At 32.5% G+C, this 22,196-nt stretch overlaps 2 protein-coding genes across 2 annotated transcripts in view; one reads left to right on the top strand and one right to left on the bottom strand.

Moving 5' to 3' along the window:
- LOTGIDRAFT_144813 (hypothetical protein) overlaps positions 1-17,039 on the top strand; it is a gene marked incomplete at both ends in the record, with an annotated part of 39,952 nt that extends 22,913 nt beyond the window's left edge. The window contains 36 exons of the mRNA XM_009056159.1: positions 341-459; positions 866-955; positions 1,238-1,449; positions 1,850-1,950; positions 2,261-2,441; positions 2,837-2,977; positions 3,347-3,532; positions 4,183-4,376; positions 4,618-4,774; positions 5,070-5,254; positions 5,804-5,920; positions 6,135-6,292; positions 6,529-6,667; positions 6,873-7,083; positions 7,473-7,655; positions 8,022-8,176; positions 8,560-8,730; positions 9,158-9,288; positions 9,746-9,893; positions 10,098-10,222; positions 10,457-10,797; positions 10,923-11,016; positions 11,220-11,337; positions 11,645-11,788; positions 12,097-12,242; positions 12,519-12,704; positions 12,971-13,091; positions 13,140-13,205; positions 13,526-13,671; positions 13,884-14,073; positions 14,440-14,626; positions 14,951-15,097; positions 15,442-15,572; positions 16,044-16,143; positions 16,475-16,600; positions 16,900-17,039. Coding sequence (XP_009054407.1) covers positions 341-459; positions 866-955; positions 1,238-1,449; positions 1,850-1,950; positions 2,261-2,441; positions 2,837-2,977; positions 3,347-3,532; positions 4,183-4,376; positions 4,618-4,774; positions 5,070-5,254; positions 5,804-5,920; positions 6,135-6,292; positions 6,529-6,667; positions 6,873-7,083; positions 7,473-7,655; positions 8,022-8,176; positions 8,560-8,730; positions 9,158-9,288; positions 9,746-9,893; positions 10,098-10,222; positions 10,457-10,797; positions 10,923-11,016; positions 11,220-11,337; positions 11,645-11,788; positions 12,097-12,242; positions 12,519-12,704; positions 12,971-13,091; positions 13,140-13,205; positions 13,526-13,671; positions 13,884-14,073; positions 14,440-14,626; positions 14,951-15,097; positions 15,442-15,572; positions 16,044-16,143; positions 16,475-16,600; positions 16,900-17,039 — 5,487 coding nt within the window. The remainder of the gene's footprint in view (positions 1-340; positions 460-865; positions 956-1,237; positions 1,450-1,849; positions 1,951-2,260; positions 2,442-2,836; positions 2,978-3,346; positions 3,533-4,182; positions 4,377-4,617; positions 4,775-5,069; positions 5,255-5,803; positions 5,921-6,134; positions 6,293-6,528; positions 6,668-6,872; positions 7,084-7,472; positions 7,656-8,021; positions 8,177-8,559; positions 8,731-9,157; positions 9,289-9,745; positions 9,894-10,097; positions 10,223-10,456; positions 10,798-10,922; positions 11,017-11,219; positions 11,338-11,644; positions 11,789-12,096; positions 12,243-12,518; positions 12,705-12,970; positions 13,092-13,139; positions 13,206-13,525; positions 13,672-13,883; positions 14,074-14,439; positions 14,627-14,950; positions 15,098-15,441; positions 15,573-16,043; positions 16,144-16,474; positions 16,601-16,899) is intronic.
- Positions 17,040-18,870: 1,831 nt separating this feature from the next.
- On the bottom strand, positions 18,871-20,999 carry LOTGIDRAFT_144812 (hypothetical protein; the record flags this gene model as incomplete). Its single annotated transcript, XM_009056160.1, has 5 exons — positions 18,871-19,044; positions 19,424-19,553; positions 19,882-20,009; positions 20,329-20,426; positions 20,879-20,999. 5 exons carry the CDS (start codon positions 20,997-20,999, stop codon positions 18,871-18,873), a joined length of 651 nt encoding a protein of 216 aa, XP_009054408.1.
- Positions 21,000-22,196: the final 1,197 nt, after the last annotated feature.

Consider the following 22,196-nt stretch of genomic DNA (forward strand, 5'->3'; position numbering starts at 1 on the left):
ACATCCCACATTATAATGTGGTCATATATTGTATATACGAAAAACGTGTCAAAATTTGTTTGTGAACACAAAAGAGATTAGTTTTCATCCGATTTAAATGAAATTTGACGTGAATATTTATAATGATGACACCCTGTGTGCTACAGGCTGTGCATATTAAAGATCCCTCGACAGATGAAAATCAAGAATATATTCTGGTGTGTTCCCACATTCGAAGCTGAATGACGTTGCCAGTCTTCATTAGTCCAATAAGGTGCAGAAAAGTACAACATAAAACTCCATTCGTTCATTTATTTATGTATTTCATGAAGCAATATAATATGAAACTTTTCTTTCTCAGAATTGTCAAGACAATACATACGGAACTCATTGTGAGTTTTGTTTGGAAGGTCACTATGGTAACCCAGCTACAGGACGTTGTACTATTTGTTCCTGCCCATTACCAATAGAATCCAACAAGTAAGTTCTTGAGTATTTTTTTATCATAATGAGAGTCCTGTCAAAAATTTTACTAGCTATGGATGTAAAGTTACTGGTACAGTTCAAAATGTATTGGAAGTTCAAGAGGTCCTACACATCTTTACCAATGAATAACTAATTCTTGGGTTAGATCTGCACATTTGGGATTCATGGAATCAACCATAAGTTCAATTAAACAAATTCCATGTGTGCCAAAAAAAAAGTGCAGACAGAATTCAAAATGGTCTAAATAGAAATAAATAGGAAAATTTTGAATGTGACATATTCTGCTTCCGTACCGTTCGAGTGAAGGCAGAATAAGAAGAGACAAATCCTGATCAGAATTCTCCAATTAGATGCAATCTATGTTTCTATGGTATTAAACAGTATGCTTCTTTGATTTCAGTTTTGCCACATCTTGTTACATATCTGATGAAACTGGATTCACCTCCAATTGTCAATGTAGAGAAGGTTACTATGGTGATAATTGTGAAAGGTTAGTGGTGTTTTACTAAGCTTCAGATGAATTTTTACATATTGTCCAGAGGGCTTTTTGAAAGGAATTGAATAACGTCCACATACAAGAATAACACCTTGGGTTCTGTAGATTTTGGCAGCCTGTCTGGAGACACACACCATGAACATTTACTTTGTGTTTTTTTGTACACATTTATTTCAGTTTCTTCTGAAATGATAAAGCAGGTTGATTTTGAAAAGAATGTCAGCTCACCATCTTCTATTTGAAACAGATAATTGATATTTTGATTATATATTGTAGATGTGCTCCAGGATATTTTGGAGATCCACGAACAGAAGGTGGATACTGTCGACCATGTGATTGTAGTGGTAATTTAGATATGTCAGATTGGGGTGCGTGTGATCAAACAACTGGACAATGTTTAAATTGTCAGAATAATACTGGTGGTGCTCAATGTGAAATCTGTCGAGAATGGTATTATGGTGATGCTATTAACAGCAAGGATTGTGATCGTAAGTTACTAATGAAGTAATGTTGGTGATATTCTTTTGATGGTTAAGAGACTGTAGTGGTTGAGGGAGTTAGACACATGCTGGCGAACCAGAAGAGTTCAATCCCGGCATAGGTTTCCTTTGGAGTAGGAAACATGGTATACTACATCGTGATCCCATGCACTACAATTGTGAACGGTTGGAAATAGAAAAAGAGTAGGCTAATCTGTTAATTCCCCTCAATGGTATTTAAAGACTTTGATATATATACTGCTGCATATTTTTCTTCAGAAATAAGTATTGCAAGTCTGCATGTTTAAGACTTGAAATTGACATGCTGTGCTTTGAGTCTGATACATATTACTTTGACACTTATTCTGTAGCTTAACAAATTCTGTATATTTATGTATGTTTATCGTAGGTTGTAGTTGTGACTATTGTGGTTCTGAAAAATGTAATGATCAAAATGGAGTATGTGAATGTAAACCTAATGTGGTTGGTTTGAATTGTGATAAATGTGCTGTAAGTGTATTTATTCTAGAAACTATGACAAACTATTTGTGTAAGAGCTGACGATGGGTACAAACTTTCATTGTAGCGTCAAAATCTTACAACAAGTTTTATCTTTAATAGTATGCTTAAATGTATTATGTTACATCCTGTCTTTTGTGTTCAGATTATCCATTGTATTGTCCCCATGAGCTGAATGTTAGACAGGACCATGTCACCTTGGTATATTAGACCTAATTCTGATCAATGTAAAATAAAGAGTTTATTATAATTATTACTAAGCCCTATTCATAATTAAATATAAATTTCCATCCTATTTCAGCCATATTCGTATGGATTTGAAGAGTGTACTGGTTGTAGACAATGTGAATGTGGACAAGCTTCAGAATCACCACAATGTGATGTATTAACTGGACAATGTACATGTAGAGATCATGTTCTTGGTAGAAAATGTGACCAATGTCAAAATGGCTACTGGAATTATGGATCTACTGGATGTGAACGTAAGCTAGATTCTAAAATTTAATATAAATTGCTTAATAATTTGATTGAGCATGGCTCAATTAGCATTTCTTAAAGATGTTATTTTATATTAAACTTTTGGATCCTTGTTAAGTAATAATTATAACACAGTTTTCATTAGTTTACCAATTCAAATACAGAGCCTGAAACTTTAAATCAGTTAAGTCATGATAAATGCAATATGCAACATGCTATAAATTACTTAAAACATGATCAACAAAGGTTTGACAGATTGAAGAGTGGTTTTCTGGTTATGTTATAATCACGTATGTTCATCACATGCCACATTTTGTTTTAGAAGCAAGTTGGTTGTTACATTAACTTAGAAATTTGTCTAATTGGTTCAGGATTTTGTAGGTTATTGTATTAATTTCAGGATGTCCATGTATGGAAGCAGGTTCAGCTTTATCATGTGATGCTGTATCAGGGCGTTGTGAATGTCTATCTGGTGTAACAGGTGATCTATGTGATAGATGTCTAGATAGATGGGTTTTAATACCAGGTGTTGGATGTCAAGGTAACTTCGAGTTTTCTTATTGGTACCTAGTTACAATGAATTCTTATCACACAACTTCTTTCCTTGTTTTGTTTGTATGTATATTATTAATTATGGATTTCTCAATACGCTGGAGCTGGGAAATCATTTGGTATAAATTTACTTCCAATATTAAGGCTATCCAGTATCTCCTGTAAGTTATGTTTAGCAGCCTGACAAATCTGACTGGCACTTCCAGTTCCTCGGCAGAGATATACGGATGGGAGATTAACATGTATGTATATCCGTTTATCACATCAAAGAACAGATGTGGCCAGATTTGTAGGGCAATGCATTTTGTAACTAAGAATAAAAAATTAGAATAACAATGACTTATTAATATTTTTACAGAGTGTGATAACTGTGTACATATCCTGATTGATGATTTGGATCATTTTGATCGTAATGTATCTGTTGTTAGACGTCAACTTGCGTCAGTATCTGTTGGTGTAGGAGCTTTCATGAAGATTAGTCAGATTAATGATACTGTTTCACTTCTCAAGGTAAATCTTATGTTAATTTTAATTCAATCTATTTGTAGCCTAGAGGTGACTTCTACCCTTTGGTCAGACCGTCTTCATTAGCCCATGTGTTGCAGAAAAAGGATGTAAAACTCCATTCATTTCATTTACTCTTCATCCTGGAAGATTCATTATTCTTTAGTTGAAGTTAAAAATTGGAATGACTGCCTTTCCTTCAGTACCTATTGATATGACCTAACTTGTTGAGAAAACAGCAAAATTATATACATCTTCTTGATAAGTAACACTCTAATGTCTTGAACTCAATTATCTTTTCAATATACAAATGTTTATTTGTAGCCCCAAGTAAAGAGTCTATATTCTCGTACTGATGATGAGTCTCTTCCACCACTACAAGATGGTTTACGGGAGGTGTCAGCTTCAACACAGAAAACATTAGACATGGTATGTACTTGTAATATTAAAAATTGAAATATTGTTACTGATGGCGCTTAGTAGTTTGATTAATACTGACCCAATAGGATGAGAAACAGCTTATTCCATTAGTACTTGTTGAACTGAAACTTTCAAAATGTTTTTAATTGTACACTGTATGGCATTGTCAGTCTTTGTTAGCCCTGTCAGATACAGATAAGTAGGATGTAAAACTACCATTTCATTGCAATTGAAAGTGCAACTGTTTTTTCTAGGCAATGAGAACACAAGCCAATGCTGAAGCTGTAGATGAAGATACCAGATTACTTCGTGAGGAAGCTTTTAATCAGATACAACATGCTCAAGAAGCTTCAATTGCTGCTGAAGGTATGCTTAAAGAGATTGTAAAGAGGTTTTCTAAATGTTTTATGTGTATCAGGAGCACTGTTAGCATCAATTTGTGCCATTCCAATTTGTCAGAAGTTGTATTTCCTGCATTTCCATAAAAAATAAGCATTTGATAATGTCACTATCGAAAAATCTGCTTATATTTGTAAGGCTGTCAGTCTGTGACGTAATAAAATGCTATGTTTTATCAATCAAATTGAAATTGTATCCCTGATGAAAATTTGTATCATGGATGCAATTCTTTATCACAAATGAAAATTTGTATCAGTTATGTATTTACTAATAAAATTTTGTTATATTTCAGATGCTGTTGGTGAGATAGATGAAATATTAAGACGTATGTTGGGTCGTATCCAAGTATCGTATGTTGATAGTTATATAACTGATGCTGAAGATACACTTACCAGAATTGAAGCCAGAGAATTTGAGGCCCAAAATCAAACATGTGTGGCTGAAAATTCTGAATCGGAAAGAGGTAAGCTTTTTTGATACTCAGCATTTGTTTTCGTGTAGCAAAACTCCTTGCATATATTTGCTAGGTTTTATAATCATTTAAATGTGATACTAAATAATAGGCCTATGTATGCAATTAATATGATAAGATATATTCTTTTAAAAAAAATCACCATAACAGGTTTTTGAAATCTATGTACAAAATGTTTGTGCTTTATTCAGACAGAATGAAAATATTTAGTCAAAACAGCAGTATCAAGTTAAAGTATTTTTGGGTTAATAATGCAACTTATTTTTTCATTTAGTTCATAAACTAGCAGAAGAGATTGAGATGTCAGTAATGAAACAGTTTGGTAGAATAATGAATGTTAGTTCAGACTTAGCTGATGTGAAAACACGACTGTATGATCTTCAGAATAGTAGTCAATTCTCACAGACCGGTTCCAGACAAACCATAGACATATTACGAGAATTGAGAGATATTAATCTGGATGGATTAGAGGTGAGCTCTACATCCTGATTTAATTATTTTCAACCACTGCTCAGGATCTAGGAGAGCAAAGGATAGACTTACAGCGGCCGTAACTTGAAATTGATTTTCTATTGTTACAGCAGTTGACCCTCATCTTTTGTTTTATACAATAAAGAACTGTTCCAAACCCTAAAATTAAGCCTAACAAAGACCCTAAAGACGACTGCTATCTATTCAACAAATTGCAAGTCATGACAAACCCTTCCATAACACAAACAAATCATCCTGTTACTGTGCCATAACTTGATATAAATTTTCTATTGTTATGGCAGACTTGACATATCTACTGTTTTATATAGTAGACTGCCTTAATAGTTACAGTCACTTCCAACACGAAAAGAATGTGAGCACATAAAGTAGAATGTCTATCTAATTAACATGAGTGAGTTTTTTTCTATGGTTTGACTCCACTGGCCTAATAAACTTTCGAAGCTTGGAGTATTGAACCCAAAGATGTTGGATTCAAACTTGACAGGTATTCCTGTTTGTTCAATGTATTTGCACATTTGAATATTTTAGAATGGTATAGAGGGTATTCTGACAGGAAAAGACAACTCAATCAACCTACTAGATATGGCAAGAGATTTATTAGATAAGTCTAGGAAAGAGATGGATGATTCTCAAGAAGTTTTCTTGGTAAGTGATGCACAAGAAGGGAAAAGGCAAGATTCACTTTAAGTGATATTGATGCACAATTTACATAGATATACTGCGGATATCACCAACAAAGAGCATTTCAATATTCCATACATCATTTAGATTGTAGTTGATTGGGGGTATTTATGGATTCCGTCTTTTAACAATTGAATTATCAGTCAAAAAGTGAACAGTCCTTAATTTTATCTTACAGACAATTGATAGAGAATCTTCTCGACTGAAATCAGCTGTAACAGCTTTAGAAGTGTTTGTTGATAATTTAGACCGTGGATTAGATGGTATGGAATCACTCATTGGTAATGCTACCCAACATGCAAATGAACTGGCTGAGCAATCTGAACAGTTAGACAGGTGACGAAAGATCTTCATTTTATCTCTAATGCCCCTCATTGTACACTGCATGGTGTCTTCTTAAGCCCAATCAGGTGCAGAAAAATAGGACAGAAAGCTCCATCTCATTTCATTTTTAACTCAAGAGTTATTGTGTGAGAAATATTACTAAAGATTTTAGTTGGCCTACACAAAATTTCCTAGGGCAACAGTGCTCTCCTTGATTCTTTGATGTAACGAAATTCCTATATTTGTAGTATGTACACCAATACTCGTGATACAGCAGCTGAATCTGTTAATGCAGCTGAAGCTTATACTGATATAGTTGATGCTATTAATGATGCTGAAAATGCTTCCATGGTGGCTTTGGAATCTGCTAAAGCTGCTTTAGAGAAGGTAAATGGCATGTTTGATTCAAGATCTGGAAATTAATGATTAACAGAAATTTTATGTTCATATTGCAAATGTCTGACCAGAGCTTATTTTTTTTACTTTTTTCACATGATTTGTTCTTGAGGCTTGTAACTTTTGGATATCAGAAAACAGCAAGCTAGACATTTTATTCAGTAGAATACTAATGTCATGTTTGAATTTGTTATAGTCTGGTGGTGTAGGTGATACAACTGCTAAATCTCGTGAGAGAAGTGAGACTTTGTTGTCATCTGCTGATGATGCCTACTCTCAAACCCAAAGTGAATTGTCTGACCGTTTGGCTGTAGCTAGTGAACAGACAGATGAATTAATGGAACTTAATGATAAAACTTCTGCTGATTTAAATGAAGTTCATGAAATTATGGATGATCTACCAGATCGTAAGTTTAGAAATTAATAACTATCTATATTTGTATTTGTGTGTCAATTTTCATATATTTATCAACATACAATAACGAAATATTTTCACTGTTAAAATAGGGCTCAATACATGGAAATGTAGTAGATGTTTCTGTGTCTACATTCTGAGGCATTCTAATTATCAGCATACTTAGTAGGATTTACTAGCAGGGAAATGCTAGGCTTAATTTTTTTAGTTTAAGAATGACTTGATTCCAGATGTTCAATTGTGTAAAAAAGAAATCAAAACTTATTGCCCGTAGAAAACAAAAAAAAATTGATTCCATAACTGATGATTTCATCTGGTGACAAGAATCAGGACCATGACAATAGATGCAAATAGATAAAATTATGTCTATTATTATTGTAGAAGAAAATGAGAGATCCAGATCAGCTATAGTCATTGCCGAAGACTCACTGTCCAAAGCTATGGAAGCTGAGAATAAAATCAGTAGTATTGTTGATCAACTTCCTGAAGATGAACGTAAAGCTAAACAAATTCCTAATGATGCCTTCACTCGTGATAGAGATATCAGAAAAACACAGAATCAATGTATGTTGCATTAATTGAAATGGTTTCTATAGCTTTCAGTAATATGACTGGACAGTTCAATGGTGTATCCCAATAAATGATTCCTTTGCTGGTGCCATTTTTTATTCTCTTCTGCTAGTCGATAAGATGTAGGCCTAAGCATTGAATTACCGCCAAAGAATAATTAGTTCCCATAATAACTGGTATGAATTTAGATTGCATGAACACCCATTTTTTGGTAACAATTAAAATTTGCATTAAAAAATAGCAAAAATTCAAGTTGAATGGACCTGTTCCCTTTGCATGGAAGCTTTTACTAAACTCATCTGCAGACATTTCTTTATAACAAATTTACAATTGTTTCATGGATATCATGATATATTTCAGTGAACACTATTCGTAGTTTAACGCCCGACATTAAGAACCTAGTCGGATCATTAGGACAACGCTCAGCAGGATTAGCAGAAATTGGTAAAAGTGTTTTAGCTAATGTCACTCAACTGAAAGAAAGAATTGCTTTAGCTAGAGATGAGGCTAACAGGGTAAGAATTAATGTTCTTTGTGAATGTAAGGTATACATGTGTTTGGTGGATAGAATTGGAAATCAATTATAATTCAGATCTTCTGTTCTTTAAGCAGATATACTGAATAAAAGTCCTTGCATATCAACATGGACCATGTGGCAAGAAATGTCCTATTAGAGTCGAAACTGTCTATTCTTTTAATCACATCAGAGGATTACTGATAATTGATAGGTGATTGAATCTAGTTTCCAGTTTAGAGGGGTTAATTAGATTTCTATGTCAGATTGCAGTTTAGACAGGGTGCCAGTTTAATCGGGTGTTAGGTATGAACAAGGAGATGCTGGTTTATATGAGATGCGTTTCTTGTACATTTTACCTAGCAGAGAATTTTTCTCTTTTAGATTCGAGTCGGTCTTCAGTACCTTGCCAATACAACTCTTACATTACGTAATCCACCCAATATAGAACAAGCTGGTTCTCATAGTAAAGTGTCATTCTATTTCCGTACCAAGAATCTCAATGGTTTCTTACTATATCTTGGAGGTGATCAGAAATCAGGTCGACCAGAACCAGTAAGTTTTTATCTCCTAATTATTTGTTAAACCCATTACCATCGCTTAGATTAATATAATTTCCCTCGGAGCACTGTAACAAATATGAACATTTAGTATATTGTGGCTGGAACAAATTGAAATGGTTCCAGTAAGGACTTTTGGAACACCTAGCACTAAAAATCTTATGTTCTCTTTGAAACACCTGATGGTACTTCTTTTTGGAGGAGACCACTACTTAACAACTTCTGCACCTGTTTTTTTTGTTTTTTGGATGAGATTTTTGATTAATTGAATAAAGCGTTGATGATAAATATTCCTGTAATAGTATATGAAACACTGATATAGTTCATTTACAAATGACACATCCAAGTGCTCACATATGTTTTACAATTTCAGATTTCTTTCTGATGTAGGTCTAATAATAGATCATTATTGTATTTTATAGGATGACTATATAGCTTTAGAGTTATTAAATGGACAAGTTGTATTTAAATATAATCTTGGATCAGGAGCTGCTAGAATTGTCAGTCCACAGAGAGTAGATGATGGTATGTGGCACCAAGTTGTAGCTGAAAGGTAAGTAGAGCACAAAATGAAATTATTTGTTTTTAAGTTTGGGTTTAGTTTAATTGAAATACAGAGACTGTTGTACCTAATACAAGTAGGCTATATTGTACAAAGCATGACCAAAATAGATACTGTATAGATACCAGATGCACAAGAATGTATAATGTGCACCTCTTATTATCCTCCAGTATCTAGGAAAATCTCTGTTACCATAAATAATGTGCACACAAATATACGGTAAGTTAAAGTGTGAAACCATCATTTACTGATAGTTACTTTAGATAAGTAATCTGCCTTTTGGTCTTGAACTCATTGTTAATTATAAGGTCATCTTTCTTTTTATGATTCTTCTGAAATAAAAATAACAACATTGGCAATATGAAAAGTTTTTGTGGCGAAATTGACTTTTTTCTTCTTGTATTATGCATTGATCCTCAGTTCTGACATCTCAATGTATGTTCTGTAGAATTGGTAAAACTGGTTATCTAACTATAAGAACTGATAAACAAGATGATACTAAAGTGAGTGGTACATCACAAGGAACCTATACAGTATTAGAGTTAAATCCCCTGACAACAGTCATGTATGTAGGCGGTGCTCCTGATGATGCTATGGTAAGATGAACTTTCTTCTCAGCATGTTGAACTTTAGTTCTATCTGTTTAAGCAAATATTTAGATGACTATCCCTTAATGTCAAGGTAATAAGTTACTAAGAAATTTTCAAATAAAGAAACTGTATCACATTCTATGAAGATACCCTTGGAGACCTGGCAGTGCTTGTGCCAAAAGGCTCGAACCTTATATTTCCTATTTGCAGCTGCCAGAGAATCTGTTACGTACACCTTATGATGGTGTCATTGAAGAGCTAGTTTTTGATGAACAACCCATTGGATTATGGAACTTTAAAGATGGTGAAAATAATTATATGGGAGCCAACGAAAGGTATTACACATTGATTCTTATTTTGAATAACAGAATGTTGAAGAAAATGATCTCAAAATTTTTTGGTTTGATGTGCATTTAGTTATGCGATTGATTTAAGGACTTGCAACATTGTCAACTCCAAAAAGCATCATACTTTCACAAGTGATACGAAATGGACAAGCCATTGCCAGAAGATAAAACAGTGGGAAAGGAAAAAGGTGGTCGGATTAATTTTGAAATTCCTTATTTCAGAGATGTATTCAAGGCTATTACATCTAATGGATTACGATTTAATGGTAGAGGTTATGTTATATTGAGTCGTAAGGAATTAAGATTTGTACCAGCTAAATCTGTAGACGTATTGATGAAGTTTAAGACATATGCTGAGAATGGACTATTGGTGTATATGACTGATAATAAACGTGACTTCCTGTCTGTTGAGATCCGAGATGGTCAGGTGTATTTCCAGTATGATTTGGGTTATGGTCGTGCTACCCTAGTATCAGGTGAACGATACAATGATGGTAGCTGGCATAGTATACAGGCTAGTCGGGTAGAAAAAGATGGTTTACTATTAGTTGACGGCACAGAAGGTAAGTTCTTATTATTATGGTCACTTTCAGATATAGATAAATTTTCTCTTTAAAGTTCACAAATAAGATACAGAGGCAAAGAAATCATTGGTTAAGTAAAATTATTTTAATGAATTATTTTTCAGTTGCTAAAGGTCAATCTAAAGGAACTCTGAAAGAATTATCTATTATTGATGATATATTTATTGGTGGGTATAATCAACCAACTTTAAATACCAAGTAAGTAGAGCAAGAATTTTTTTTTTAATTGTCTTCAGACCCTAGGTCAACTTCGGTAGGCCTACGTTTTCAGACAGGTCCAATAAACATACTCATGTCTACAGATCTGGTGTCAACTTTGGTTCAAGCTCTGAAAGTGCTGTCATGTTCTCATACTTGTTATTTAGTAGTATTGCTTCATAACATTGATATGTTATTTCTAGAGATGTAATGACTGATGGATTTGAAGGCTGTATTAAAGATCTACAGTTTGGATCATCTTTATGGGATCTCAATAATAACAGAGCTGCTAAAGGTGTTGTTATAGGTTGTCCAGAACAGGTAATGATTCTTCTTTTTACATTCTTCTTTATCAAAATATGTGAACAAATGAAATTTTTACACCTTAATTTTGACTAGGAAAAAGCTTGTATCACATTGGTATTGAACAACTTCTGACAACGTTTGACTTCTTTGATACATTAGAAATGATTCCAGTTTATGATTAACCCTGTAACCCTACATAGGTAGAGATGGTACCTTTTCAATCAGGTGTCTTCTTGTCAACCTATTTTCTCAATTTACAGTTACACAGGATTGGTAATCTGGAAGAATCTTGATTCGATAATTGACATATTTTATATTACAGGTAGCTAGAGTGGTATCATTCAGTGCTTTAAAACCAGGATTTGTTGCTGTCTCAGCAGAAAGTATAGGAGAGAAATTTGATCTTACATTTAAAATGAAAACTTTCCAGAATGATAGTTTGGTATTATTTGCTTCTGGTGCATCAGTAAGTTTTTTCATTTTTTAAATCGTCTATCAATAGGATTTTATTTTACAAACCCGAAAAGTCTTTTTACTAACTAGTTAATCAACTTTTTAGAGTATATCAGAGGGTTTATCTATAATTGTGAGTATATCAGAAGGGTTTATGTATAATTTTAGAACAGTATATTATTCTGTGTGAGTATATATATCACAATGTATGTATTATTATATATGTATTACAGAACGGTATATTCTGTGTGAGTATATCACAATGTATGTCTCTGTGAGTATATCACTATATATTTATTATTATAATTATATGTATTATAGAACAGTATATTCTCTGTGAGTATATCAGAAGGCAAGTTAGTTGTTATTAGTGATCCTGGTAATCAGAGAACTCAGTTAGAAAGTAAATATAATAAGTATGGTGATGGTAACTGGCATTATATATCTATTATGAAAGATGGCCTCAAGTAAGTTTTATGTCATTATCTTCTTGTCATAAAATAACCTGCAACTGGAAACCTTTCTGTTACAGGCAGTGCATATTATTGTGCATTTAATAGAGTTTACAATTTGTCAGTTAGTACTTTTAAATGTGTTGTTACTGCATTTGATGGTATCTTGAAATGAAATATATAACTTTTTTTTGTAAGAATTTTTTTGATAAAGAGGGCAAATTAAAAGACAATTATTTTTGAATGGTTTTAGTTTTCAGATTTAACATGTTATTAATTGTGATATTTCAGATTGACTATCAATATAGATGATTATGAAACAGTAGAGACAGTAGCTGATGGACGTATATCAAATCTATTGACCACATCACCTCTGTATTTTGGTGATATACCATCAGATTATGATACTAGAGACCTTGATTTACCATCAACTACTAGAACAGTGGGCTGTATTGGTGATGTTACTGTTAACATGCAGTAAGTTGAATAGGCATACCTCTAGATATTTTGTTTTTTTTTAATCTTCTATCCTATCCTGATGCAGCTTTTCATGATAAAATATTATTTCACTTATGATTGATATACTTTCCTCATATGAAATGTTCATTAGCTCATACTGCTATATTGCCACTATGTTGTTTTGGATTTGGGGTTCGGTTTTGGGATTCAGATCATTTGATCATTTTGCTCATCTGATATCGTGTTGAATTTTTTTCTTATCTCATAATCATTTTGAATTTCAGATCTGTGAATTTTGCCAGTATAAAAGAGAGTGACAGACGTGGAGTTAACTTAGCTGGTTGTCCTGCATCATTTGATGGTGGTAGAGTTCCAGTAACAGCTGGTCCAGATACTAAAACCGATGTTGAAACTGGTATGTAATAGTTTTACAATATTTCTTAGATAATTGAGTGGATAACAAAGTTATATTTTCTGCAAGCTTCAACAAACCAAAGGTCACTGAGTTGTTCACATAATGTAATAAAACTATGAATATACAACACAAAGCATTTGATGCACATGCAATGGTTAATTCATATCAAAAAAGCCACTTGATCCTTCATCTCTCAGAGCTCTGTTAATGATGTTATTGGTAATTTGTAGCACTTTTTCATTAGGCTAGTTATTTAAATTTATGGAGGACATATTTATTCATAGATCTGATTAATTGAAATAATACACATATGGATTAATGATTATTTTTTTAGATTTAATTACTTTACTATCAATATTATTATAAAACTCCATTCATTTCATTTTATTATCAATATTATATATTACTAGGTATATCAATTGAGGAAAAAACAACACAACCACCTCTACAATGTGCTCTACCAGTAATACCTGATGAGAATCTCTCCACTGATGTTAGTGGTACTAGGTTTGGAGCTAAGAATGATAGCCGTGTAGAATTTGAAAAATTGCCAGCTAGATTCAGGATCAAGTAAGAATTATGAGTTCATTTTGAATAATACAGCTAGAACTATATGTAATTATGTAATTTGATTTGTTAAAAAAACACAATTTCTACCTTTGTAGATATCTTTTATCTTGAAGTGTCAAATTCAAGATGTTAATTTTTGTGGATTGAAAATATATTTTACTTTTTGCTTAATTTTGATGAATATCAAAAATATAAATTTAATTTTTTTGTAGATCTGAATTTTCTCTGGAATTTAAGACAGAAGCTGATAATGGGTTACTGTTTTATGCATCTGATCCTAAACACGTAGATTTCCTCAGTTTATCTATGATTCAAGGACAAGTTGTATATGGTTTTAATTGTGGTTCAGGAGCAGCTGATATTCGAAGTCCTCAAAAATATAATGATGGAAAATGGCATATGGTGTGTACAAGAAAAATTTTGTGTTAAGGATTCTTAACTTAAAGAATAATACTGCTTGTGATTTCTTTCATATATATGAATTTTATGTTGTGATTATTGCTTAAAGAGTTAAATTCTGGTAACCTGTGATAGGTCATTAAGTCAATGAGGTTTGCCAAGGTCCATTTTCCAGACTCTACTGAAACATAGTTATTATCCTTTTGTTATTCATAGATTCTTATCTCAGCGTTCAGTAAGAAAGCCATATTATAGTTTTCTCTTATGTAATTTTTTTGGTATGTGACAAGACAAAATGTTTTTCCAAATATAAATGAGTATTTGATATTTATTTCTTTTATAGAAGAATATTTTATTTGTGATTTTTAGGCAACGTTTGCCAGAGCTCAACGTACTGGTAGATTATTTATTGATGGTACAGAAGTTGGTCAGGGTAAATCTACAGGCGGTACAAGATCTATAAATGTTAAACCACCTTACTATGTGGGTGGTATACCTCATATTAAAGAAATGAAAAAAGCAGTACGAAATCTAAAAGTAAGTAATGTATTCTTTGGTTGAGTTTGGTTTGGTCGGGGCTAGGTTGTGTGGGTTCTTTGTGAAACTGATGAACAATACTAGCACCACTTTGTAAAAGAATGGCAAAATCAGAACTTTGTATAGTACTGGACTAGGTTGTAAGATATTAAATCATCAATCGTAAAAGATATCTGCATTCACTTAAATTTGCCAGAATGAATAAGGAACAGACTATCTTACATTTATATAATTATATAATTGGATTACATATTTGGGAATTTTTGACCTTGGTAAATTATTTGGGACATAAAGCTCTTAAAGTATGCAATTTTTATAGTACTAATTGTAATGTTACAGGAAGCTGTTTCAAGTTTTGTCGGTTGTATCAGAAATCCAACATTGAATAACAAAGATTTTGGAACACCAAGCCAAGAATATCAGACATCACCATGTTCTGATGCCATGGAATCCGGCACCTTTTTCCCTGCTGATGCCTACATGCTGCTTTGTAAGTTAATATAAAGTGTGATCTTTTTGAATACTTATGTTGATATGCAGGTATAATTGACCAGCTCTGTTTAATCTACAGTCAAACATGTGATAAATAATGTAAAGAATATATACATACTATACATTTCTTGATAATGATTAGATGTATAACTTGAATATCTCCTACAGCCTGGCCTTTCAGTGAGCAGGCAGTTGTAATCTTGGTCCTGCTAGCTAGCTTGCCTCAAACTTAGTAAACAAAAAAACTCCTGATATCTCATGGAAAGCAAAGAAATATTTTCAATATGATTAACTTAGAAGTGAAATAATTAATAGGTTATTTTTTGTTTATTATTGTTGTAGTTGACAACTTTAAGGTTGGTTTAGATAAAGAAATTTATTTGGAGATCAAACCACGAGTGACATCAGGTGTTATATTGGCTGTTCACAGCAAGGGTGGCGATTTCTTTGCTATTCAGCTGGTTAATGGGAAGGTAGGGGCTTTGCCATCTCAAGCTATTATGAACTTTGTCTACAAAAGCCACTGTTCTTGTATCATGGAAGTTTGTAAAAACAGCGATTTCATTGGATTGTACACTAGCAAAAACAGTCAATCAGAGTTCTCGAGTATTCGCTGGCGTACAATCCAATCAAAACGCTGCATTCTGTGATATAAGAAGAGTGTGACAAGTATAACAAACAAAAAAACAAACTAGACAATTGGACTGTTCGGGATATTATTACTAATCACATGCAATTAACAATATTATATTATCAATGGTAATAACTACATCAAAGATTCTATTTTGTTTTCTAAGGATATATGTGCTCAGTATTGATGTATAAACAGACATGAAAATAATCATGAATTCAATTGTTAATAGTATCAGATTTTGATATACCCGTATTTGTGAACATGACCGGCTTATCATCTCAAAAATGATTATAATTTCTATATATTTTAGTTGATATTTAATACTGATAACGGAGCTGGAATGATACAGACTGAATATACTCCAACTGCACAGAATGCATTATGTGATGGTAACTGGCATACAATTAAAGGTACCATGACATTGCCATCTTGAATTTTATCTACTTAATAACATCTCTCAGTTTCAAATGTCTTAATAATGAGTCCTTAAACGCCTGGTGTTGTGAGCCTTCCCTTGTCAAATCTGTGGTCTCTACTCAGGGCCCATACACCTAATGATTCTTAGAAACACCAGAATTATTCAGAATTTCTATCATTTCAAGTCCCAGTAAAGCTTAGACTTTGTGAATGTCTCAAACACAATATTCCATCAGATTTGGTCAGCATTTCCTTTGTCATGACCTTTGGTTTGATAACAGACTTGAATATATGATTTCTTATGATTATGATACCTTATTTCAGCAACAAAAGCTAAGAACGTTGCTTCATTAGAAGTTGATGGTGTACAAATGAAACAAGGTATTGGTAAAGCAGGATCATCAGAAGCTAATACTAATGATCCAATATATGTTGGTGGAGTACCAACAGGTAAGTAGATCTGGTTCATCTTGCTCGTGATCATTTGATACCATGTACAAATCTGCCAATATAGATTTTTCCTTGTTGGCAATACATGTCAGAAGAGCCTTAAGTGTTGGATTGGATCCCCAAAGTGCTGAAGGCTGAAAGAGTCTTCAGTTAGAAATTGAAACCACATAGACTATTACTGCTGCCCTGGTAAAACTGTTTAGTGCATTGCAATGCATAAAAGAAAACAGCCATTTTATTTTGTACTCATGTCATGTCTTCTGGATTCACTTTTTATGATATTTTTATTTTATAATCAGATGGAATACGTAAAGGATTGTTTACAGAAGAGAATTATGTTGGATGTATCAGAAATATGTGGATTGATGGAAAGGTTGAGTTTATTGGAAATGGTAAACCAATGGGCGATGTTCAAATACTTTCTTGTCCTCGATCTTAAACATAATAAGGTTAAAAATATGACAATATCTTTAAGTTTGGTATATGTTATAACATCAAAAAATGCGATATGTGATATTTTAGAAATTATGCAACTGATGAAAAGTTTTTCTTTGACAGACCTTGTTGGAAAAGATTTAAGTGTTTAAAAGAATTTTTTTATTATTGTCTTCTTGAATACATGAAATATTGAAACCTAACTAAAAACTAAAAGATGAAGACTTGCATGTTTTTAATCTAAATTCTTTTAAACATATTATTTTTTTCCCTAACATAGCATTTAATATAATAAATATAAACATGATTTATTTAGGTAAAGACTTTATGGAACAAATTTTGTTAATGATTGCAAATTAATGCTTCAGGTCGGACCATGGCGGAAGTTTATCTTTGTTTCAAGCCATGAACAATTTTGTGTTATATTCTATGAAGAAAAATTGAATTTCTAGGTCATGGTCACATACCATAAGATTTTATCATATTTTTAATTGAATTTAGTTCCATTGAACAAAAAACCACAGCATGTTTAGGTTAAATTTAGAATCCCAGTAGGTACATTTGGCTTTCATTCCCGATTATTTTTGAAGATTTTGCAGGCCTTCGAAATTCTTTTACAATTTGAAGGCCTGCTTTAGTTAACAAAAAAATCATTCTAAATTTTGTAACATTGTATAATTCCTTCAACTCAAATTCAGATGGTTTTAAAATTAAAATGAATGATCCAAATGTTCACATTCAAAGAGCAAATTGACAAAAATATCCAATTCAGTCATGGACCAGTCCAAGGAAAATATGGAATTCTGTTATTTTTCATGGTCTGAAATTGTTACCTTACTTTACATTAATTTTTGATGAACTTCAAAGTCATTTTTTATATAAAAATAATTTGAGTTGTAGGTCTATTACATGTAGTGTTCCCCACCCTTCCCCGTTTTCATATTTAGGTACATTATAAGTTCAAATTGTTAGCCCATGGTCTATTCCTCTGTCTTACTATTTAATTAATTGTGTTTAATTAATGCCATGTAGGTTACTTATTCAGTATAATCTCGTAAAAATTTGCCTGTGATTTCCAAATGAAAAATATTAAGAGCTTTGGCAAATAAAGATAGATCGTTATTGGAAATGTTGATCTTAGAATTCCACAGAATATTTTGGCTATCTATTATATGTTTCATTGAAAACATTTTGAGATGAAATCTTTTTGAAGGCTCTCTTTGCAATGGTGCTAATCTTTTATAATTTTTTTAATTTTTTGTGCAATTTTATGATTTTAATTGTGATTTTTTAAAACTAAGTGTACTTTTATGTCAAAACAAAATAAACTGAATATTAGCAAATGCATGTGTATTTACTTTCTATCATATCATTAAGTCTCCTGGAGTTATATAGCTTGAGATTGTGAAAATGGAATTGGATTGAGTTTTAAAAGCATTTTGAAACTTTGTATTATCCTTTGACTGCAATAGCCACCTTTCATGTGGAGGGCTCTGATTGGATGCATTAAAGAAAATTCATAGCACCCAATTGACCAGCAGACCACAGTACAACTCACTAGCTACTAAGCTATTCCATTTCCAATGGTGAAGAAAATTTACAGCATTAAAACTATCGTTATTTATGATTTTATTAACAAATAAATAATTTTTATAAATATACAGTAAAATGGATAGTTTCAGCCAATCAAAATTGAATTAATCACTACCAAAATAAAACTTAGCTTTTGTAAATTTCTATAAAAAGGATAAAATTATCAATAAATCTTAAGTGTTCACACTGTACAGCTACTAGCAGAGTTTATCATAAAGGATATTTTACCACAGTTGTTAAATCTATTGTAACTGAACAGGTATAGGATCAGCAACTTTATAAATTTGTCGTTTATAATGTGTATTATTATAGATACCACTTTCATCTTGCCATGTATTGCGTCCATTTCTTCTATAATCACTTGTATCAGTGAACTGGGAGTGACATTTTTTAAATGCTATAGATAAATCGGGTACCTCTATTTCTTGTGTCTGAAAAAGTTTAGAATGATGTCAACTGATATGTGTATACAAGGTTGTTTGGTATCATAAAGTACATAGGCATATCACTTGAAGGCCTGTTTGGGGCCAGGCAAACTAGTTTGCCTGAAAGGGTTGAGATGTCGGTGAAGCACGACTGGAGCACCACAGGCGCAAGTCTTCCTAAGGCATTTGGCCCACAGTCAATTGACTTTTTGTCACGTATCAAGCAACGTTGTCTTTTTTTTTGGCCTTGGTCTACTTGGGAAAAGGTCCCTAAAATTATGATTATGACCCTCCACTACAAATCCTGGATACACCGATGAATATTTAATTTGACAGTAGAAAATTTTTATCAAATAATTCAAAAATTTACCTGAGATGGTTGATAAGGGTATGGAGGAGTAAAATCTGCTCTATGTGTACTCTCTAGATAATATTTATTATGATCAGGATCATGTCTTGGTAATACTGATCCATAACCTTTATTTGGTGATCCAATATCTCTATAAAATAAAGTCCTCATTTTTACATTCGTTCTAGTAATAAAAAAAAAATCTTTCCAAAAAACTTGCATAGAATGAAGTAAAAATAAATTGAGAAAACAGATTATGTAACTAAAATAAAACAATCCAGCATTTACAATTTTAACTTTTTAACATAAAAAAGATGTTTGAAGATCACATAGCAGGAAATTCTGTGTAATCACGTAAAAATTCTGTTTGAATATTTCTTAAAAGAAATTCACATTAGCTTACTGTACCCATATAAACATCAAAACAACACAATTTACAATTCAATATGAAATTGATATTTTTTATAGGTTTATCATACCTGTCTATTTTTAAATTTGATACATTTTCTACTGTTATCATAGGTTTTGTTGTTTTCTTCTCTTCAAATTCTCTTTTCTTCAAGAATATTTCTTCTGAATGTTCTTGATAAGTAGTTTTTGGTAAAGACTAGAAAGTGAAATTAAAGTTTGAGAAGTTCAACTGCTAAAAACCAAGAATATTTTCCCCAACCTGATAAACAAAGAGATGTAGATATTTCGTGAAGATTTTTCTATGGTGTTTTCAAAGTGTTTTTGATAACTTATATCATATCGTATTGTTGGTTTCAATATGTGAAGAAAAAGTGCTGCTCTTATATTGTGATACATATCGTATGTGGATATAATCGTCGACACCCAACATTAGTACTGAATTTTGATTAAACACAAAATTTATTTGTAAATATCTGTTTGAAATATGTTAGAAAAGGTTAAAAATATATGCTGACCCCATCAGTAATATCTCCAATTCTATCATAAGTTGCTTTACATAAATCTCTAGTTGGATCTCTATTAATATCATAATTTTTAGGTTCAGCTTCTCTGGCTTGATTCCTGTCAACATAACATATATCATGTAGGTAGGCATACAGTTAATTCAATTTATAAGGTTAGGACCTAATTGTGTTCAGAAGAATAATGTTACAGCATCTTATCTATATTCTTTATGGAATGAGTGTTCAGACGAGTATTAAAGTTAAGCTAGATTAGGCAGCATTACCTCGATTAGGCAGCATTACCTCAGAAGTTATCAAGAGTGTTCAGAGATCACAATACCATAAAGACAAAAATAATAATAATTAAGTTAAGTCACTTCCGAAGTAGGTGCAAGTAATGGCAGCCTATGTTAAACTGGTAAATAAATACTGTCTCAAAGAACATTTGATTTCTAAGCTGCCTTAACTTTAGTCGTCTGAACACACTGTCAATATCAGATACACTGCCTGGAAGTGGAAAATTTCCAAATATTATAGTTGAGAAAACTCGACAAAGAACAACAATCAACATACCAATTTGATGTCAATGTGGCTCGAGCATAGTTCATGTGGTTAGATCTCAAAAACATTGAACCCTTCCTCTCCACAAAATCGGGAACTGCTGTGCTCCAAGACGTTGCCATTTTACTGTTTTATTATCTCAATTAAATATACACGAAGGAAAAGAACGCGAAAGTTATAACACCCAACTTATCAATATTAGTTCATTGTTTACATTGACAGCGGAAGTGAGGCGAACAACGCTTTGGTTATATTGTTACGCGATGTACTATTTTCAAATAAGTCCAATTTAAATCTTTAAACTTGTTTTGAGGGAATTCTAGGGCTAGTTATTAAAAATGTAAATAACTGAATTGGTTTTATAACTTTTTTTTTCGAACAGAAAAACATCTCCAGGTGTCATAAATATAATTTTTCTTGGATTATATATTCATACGCCAGAAAGTTCATTACAACACGATGGTTGTATGGTGGCCTGTTTAGGACATTCAGCTCTAGAAATTAAAAAAGCTATTATACTTACAAAAATGTTGGAATGAGATAAGATTGAATTACTAAAGCGGTACATTATGATTTTTGATATTTATTTGTGAGGCACTCTATTGTTAAGTCTATTAGGCAACTGTAAAGAAACATATTAACTATACAGGCCTTTAAGAGAACGTTTTCACTTTGTAGTTTGATTGAAAAATAATATCCAAAAGAAAAAAATATTTCCATCTGTAAAATCATATTTCTAGAACAAGGGCAATAACTCAATTGTAGTATTTACAGATTTTTTGGGGTTTTTTTTTTTTGATAGATTGAATCCTTTGATAATAAACAATTTCACCAAGTTTCATGTCATGTATGGTCTTTTCAGGGATTAAGGCATGCGTTTAATTAGTTATTCTCTAGAAAAGGGACAGAATGATGTCGATGGATTTTAAAAATTGTAATTTTAGGCCTCTAGCTGTGGGAGAGGTGAGCCAAGGGGGGGGGGGGGGGAGTGTTGGGCTAAATAATGCGTACCTTTATTGCCAAGATAATGTCCCAACCCCAAGTTCTTAATAGGGCCTATTTTAATAAGCCTGTTATTTCCATCAAAACAATGTAATTGTTTACCATGTGGTAGAGGGGGACGGGGGCATTTCGCACTCCCATGTTTTTATAACCAAAATAATTTTCCCAACCCTAAGTTCTTAATATGGCACAAGAAAATAGGCCTAATTTGATAAGCCTAGAACTATCTATAGACTCTTGCCGAAAGACGCGGGCTACTGACAGCATCCCTTTCATTCCCAATTACGCTGACCTATTTTCAGGGATTTCTAGCTTTA

This window comes from Lottia gigantea (assembly GCF_000327385.1).
Source record: "Lottia gigantea unplaced genomic scaffold LOTGIsca_265, whole genome shotgun sequence".
Lineage (NCBI taxonomy): Eukaryota > Metazoa > Mollusca > Gastropoda > Lottiidae > Lottia > Lottia gigantea.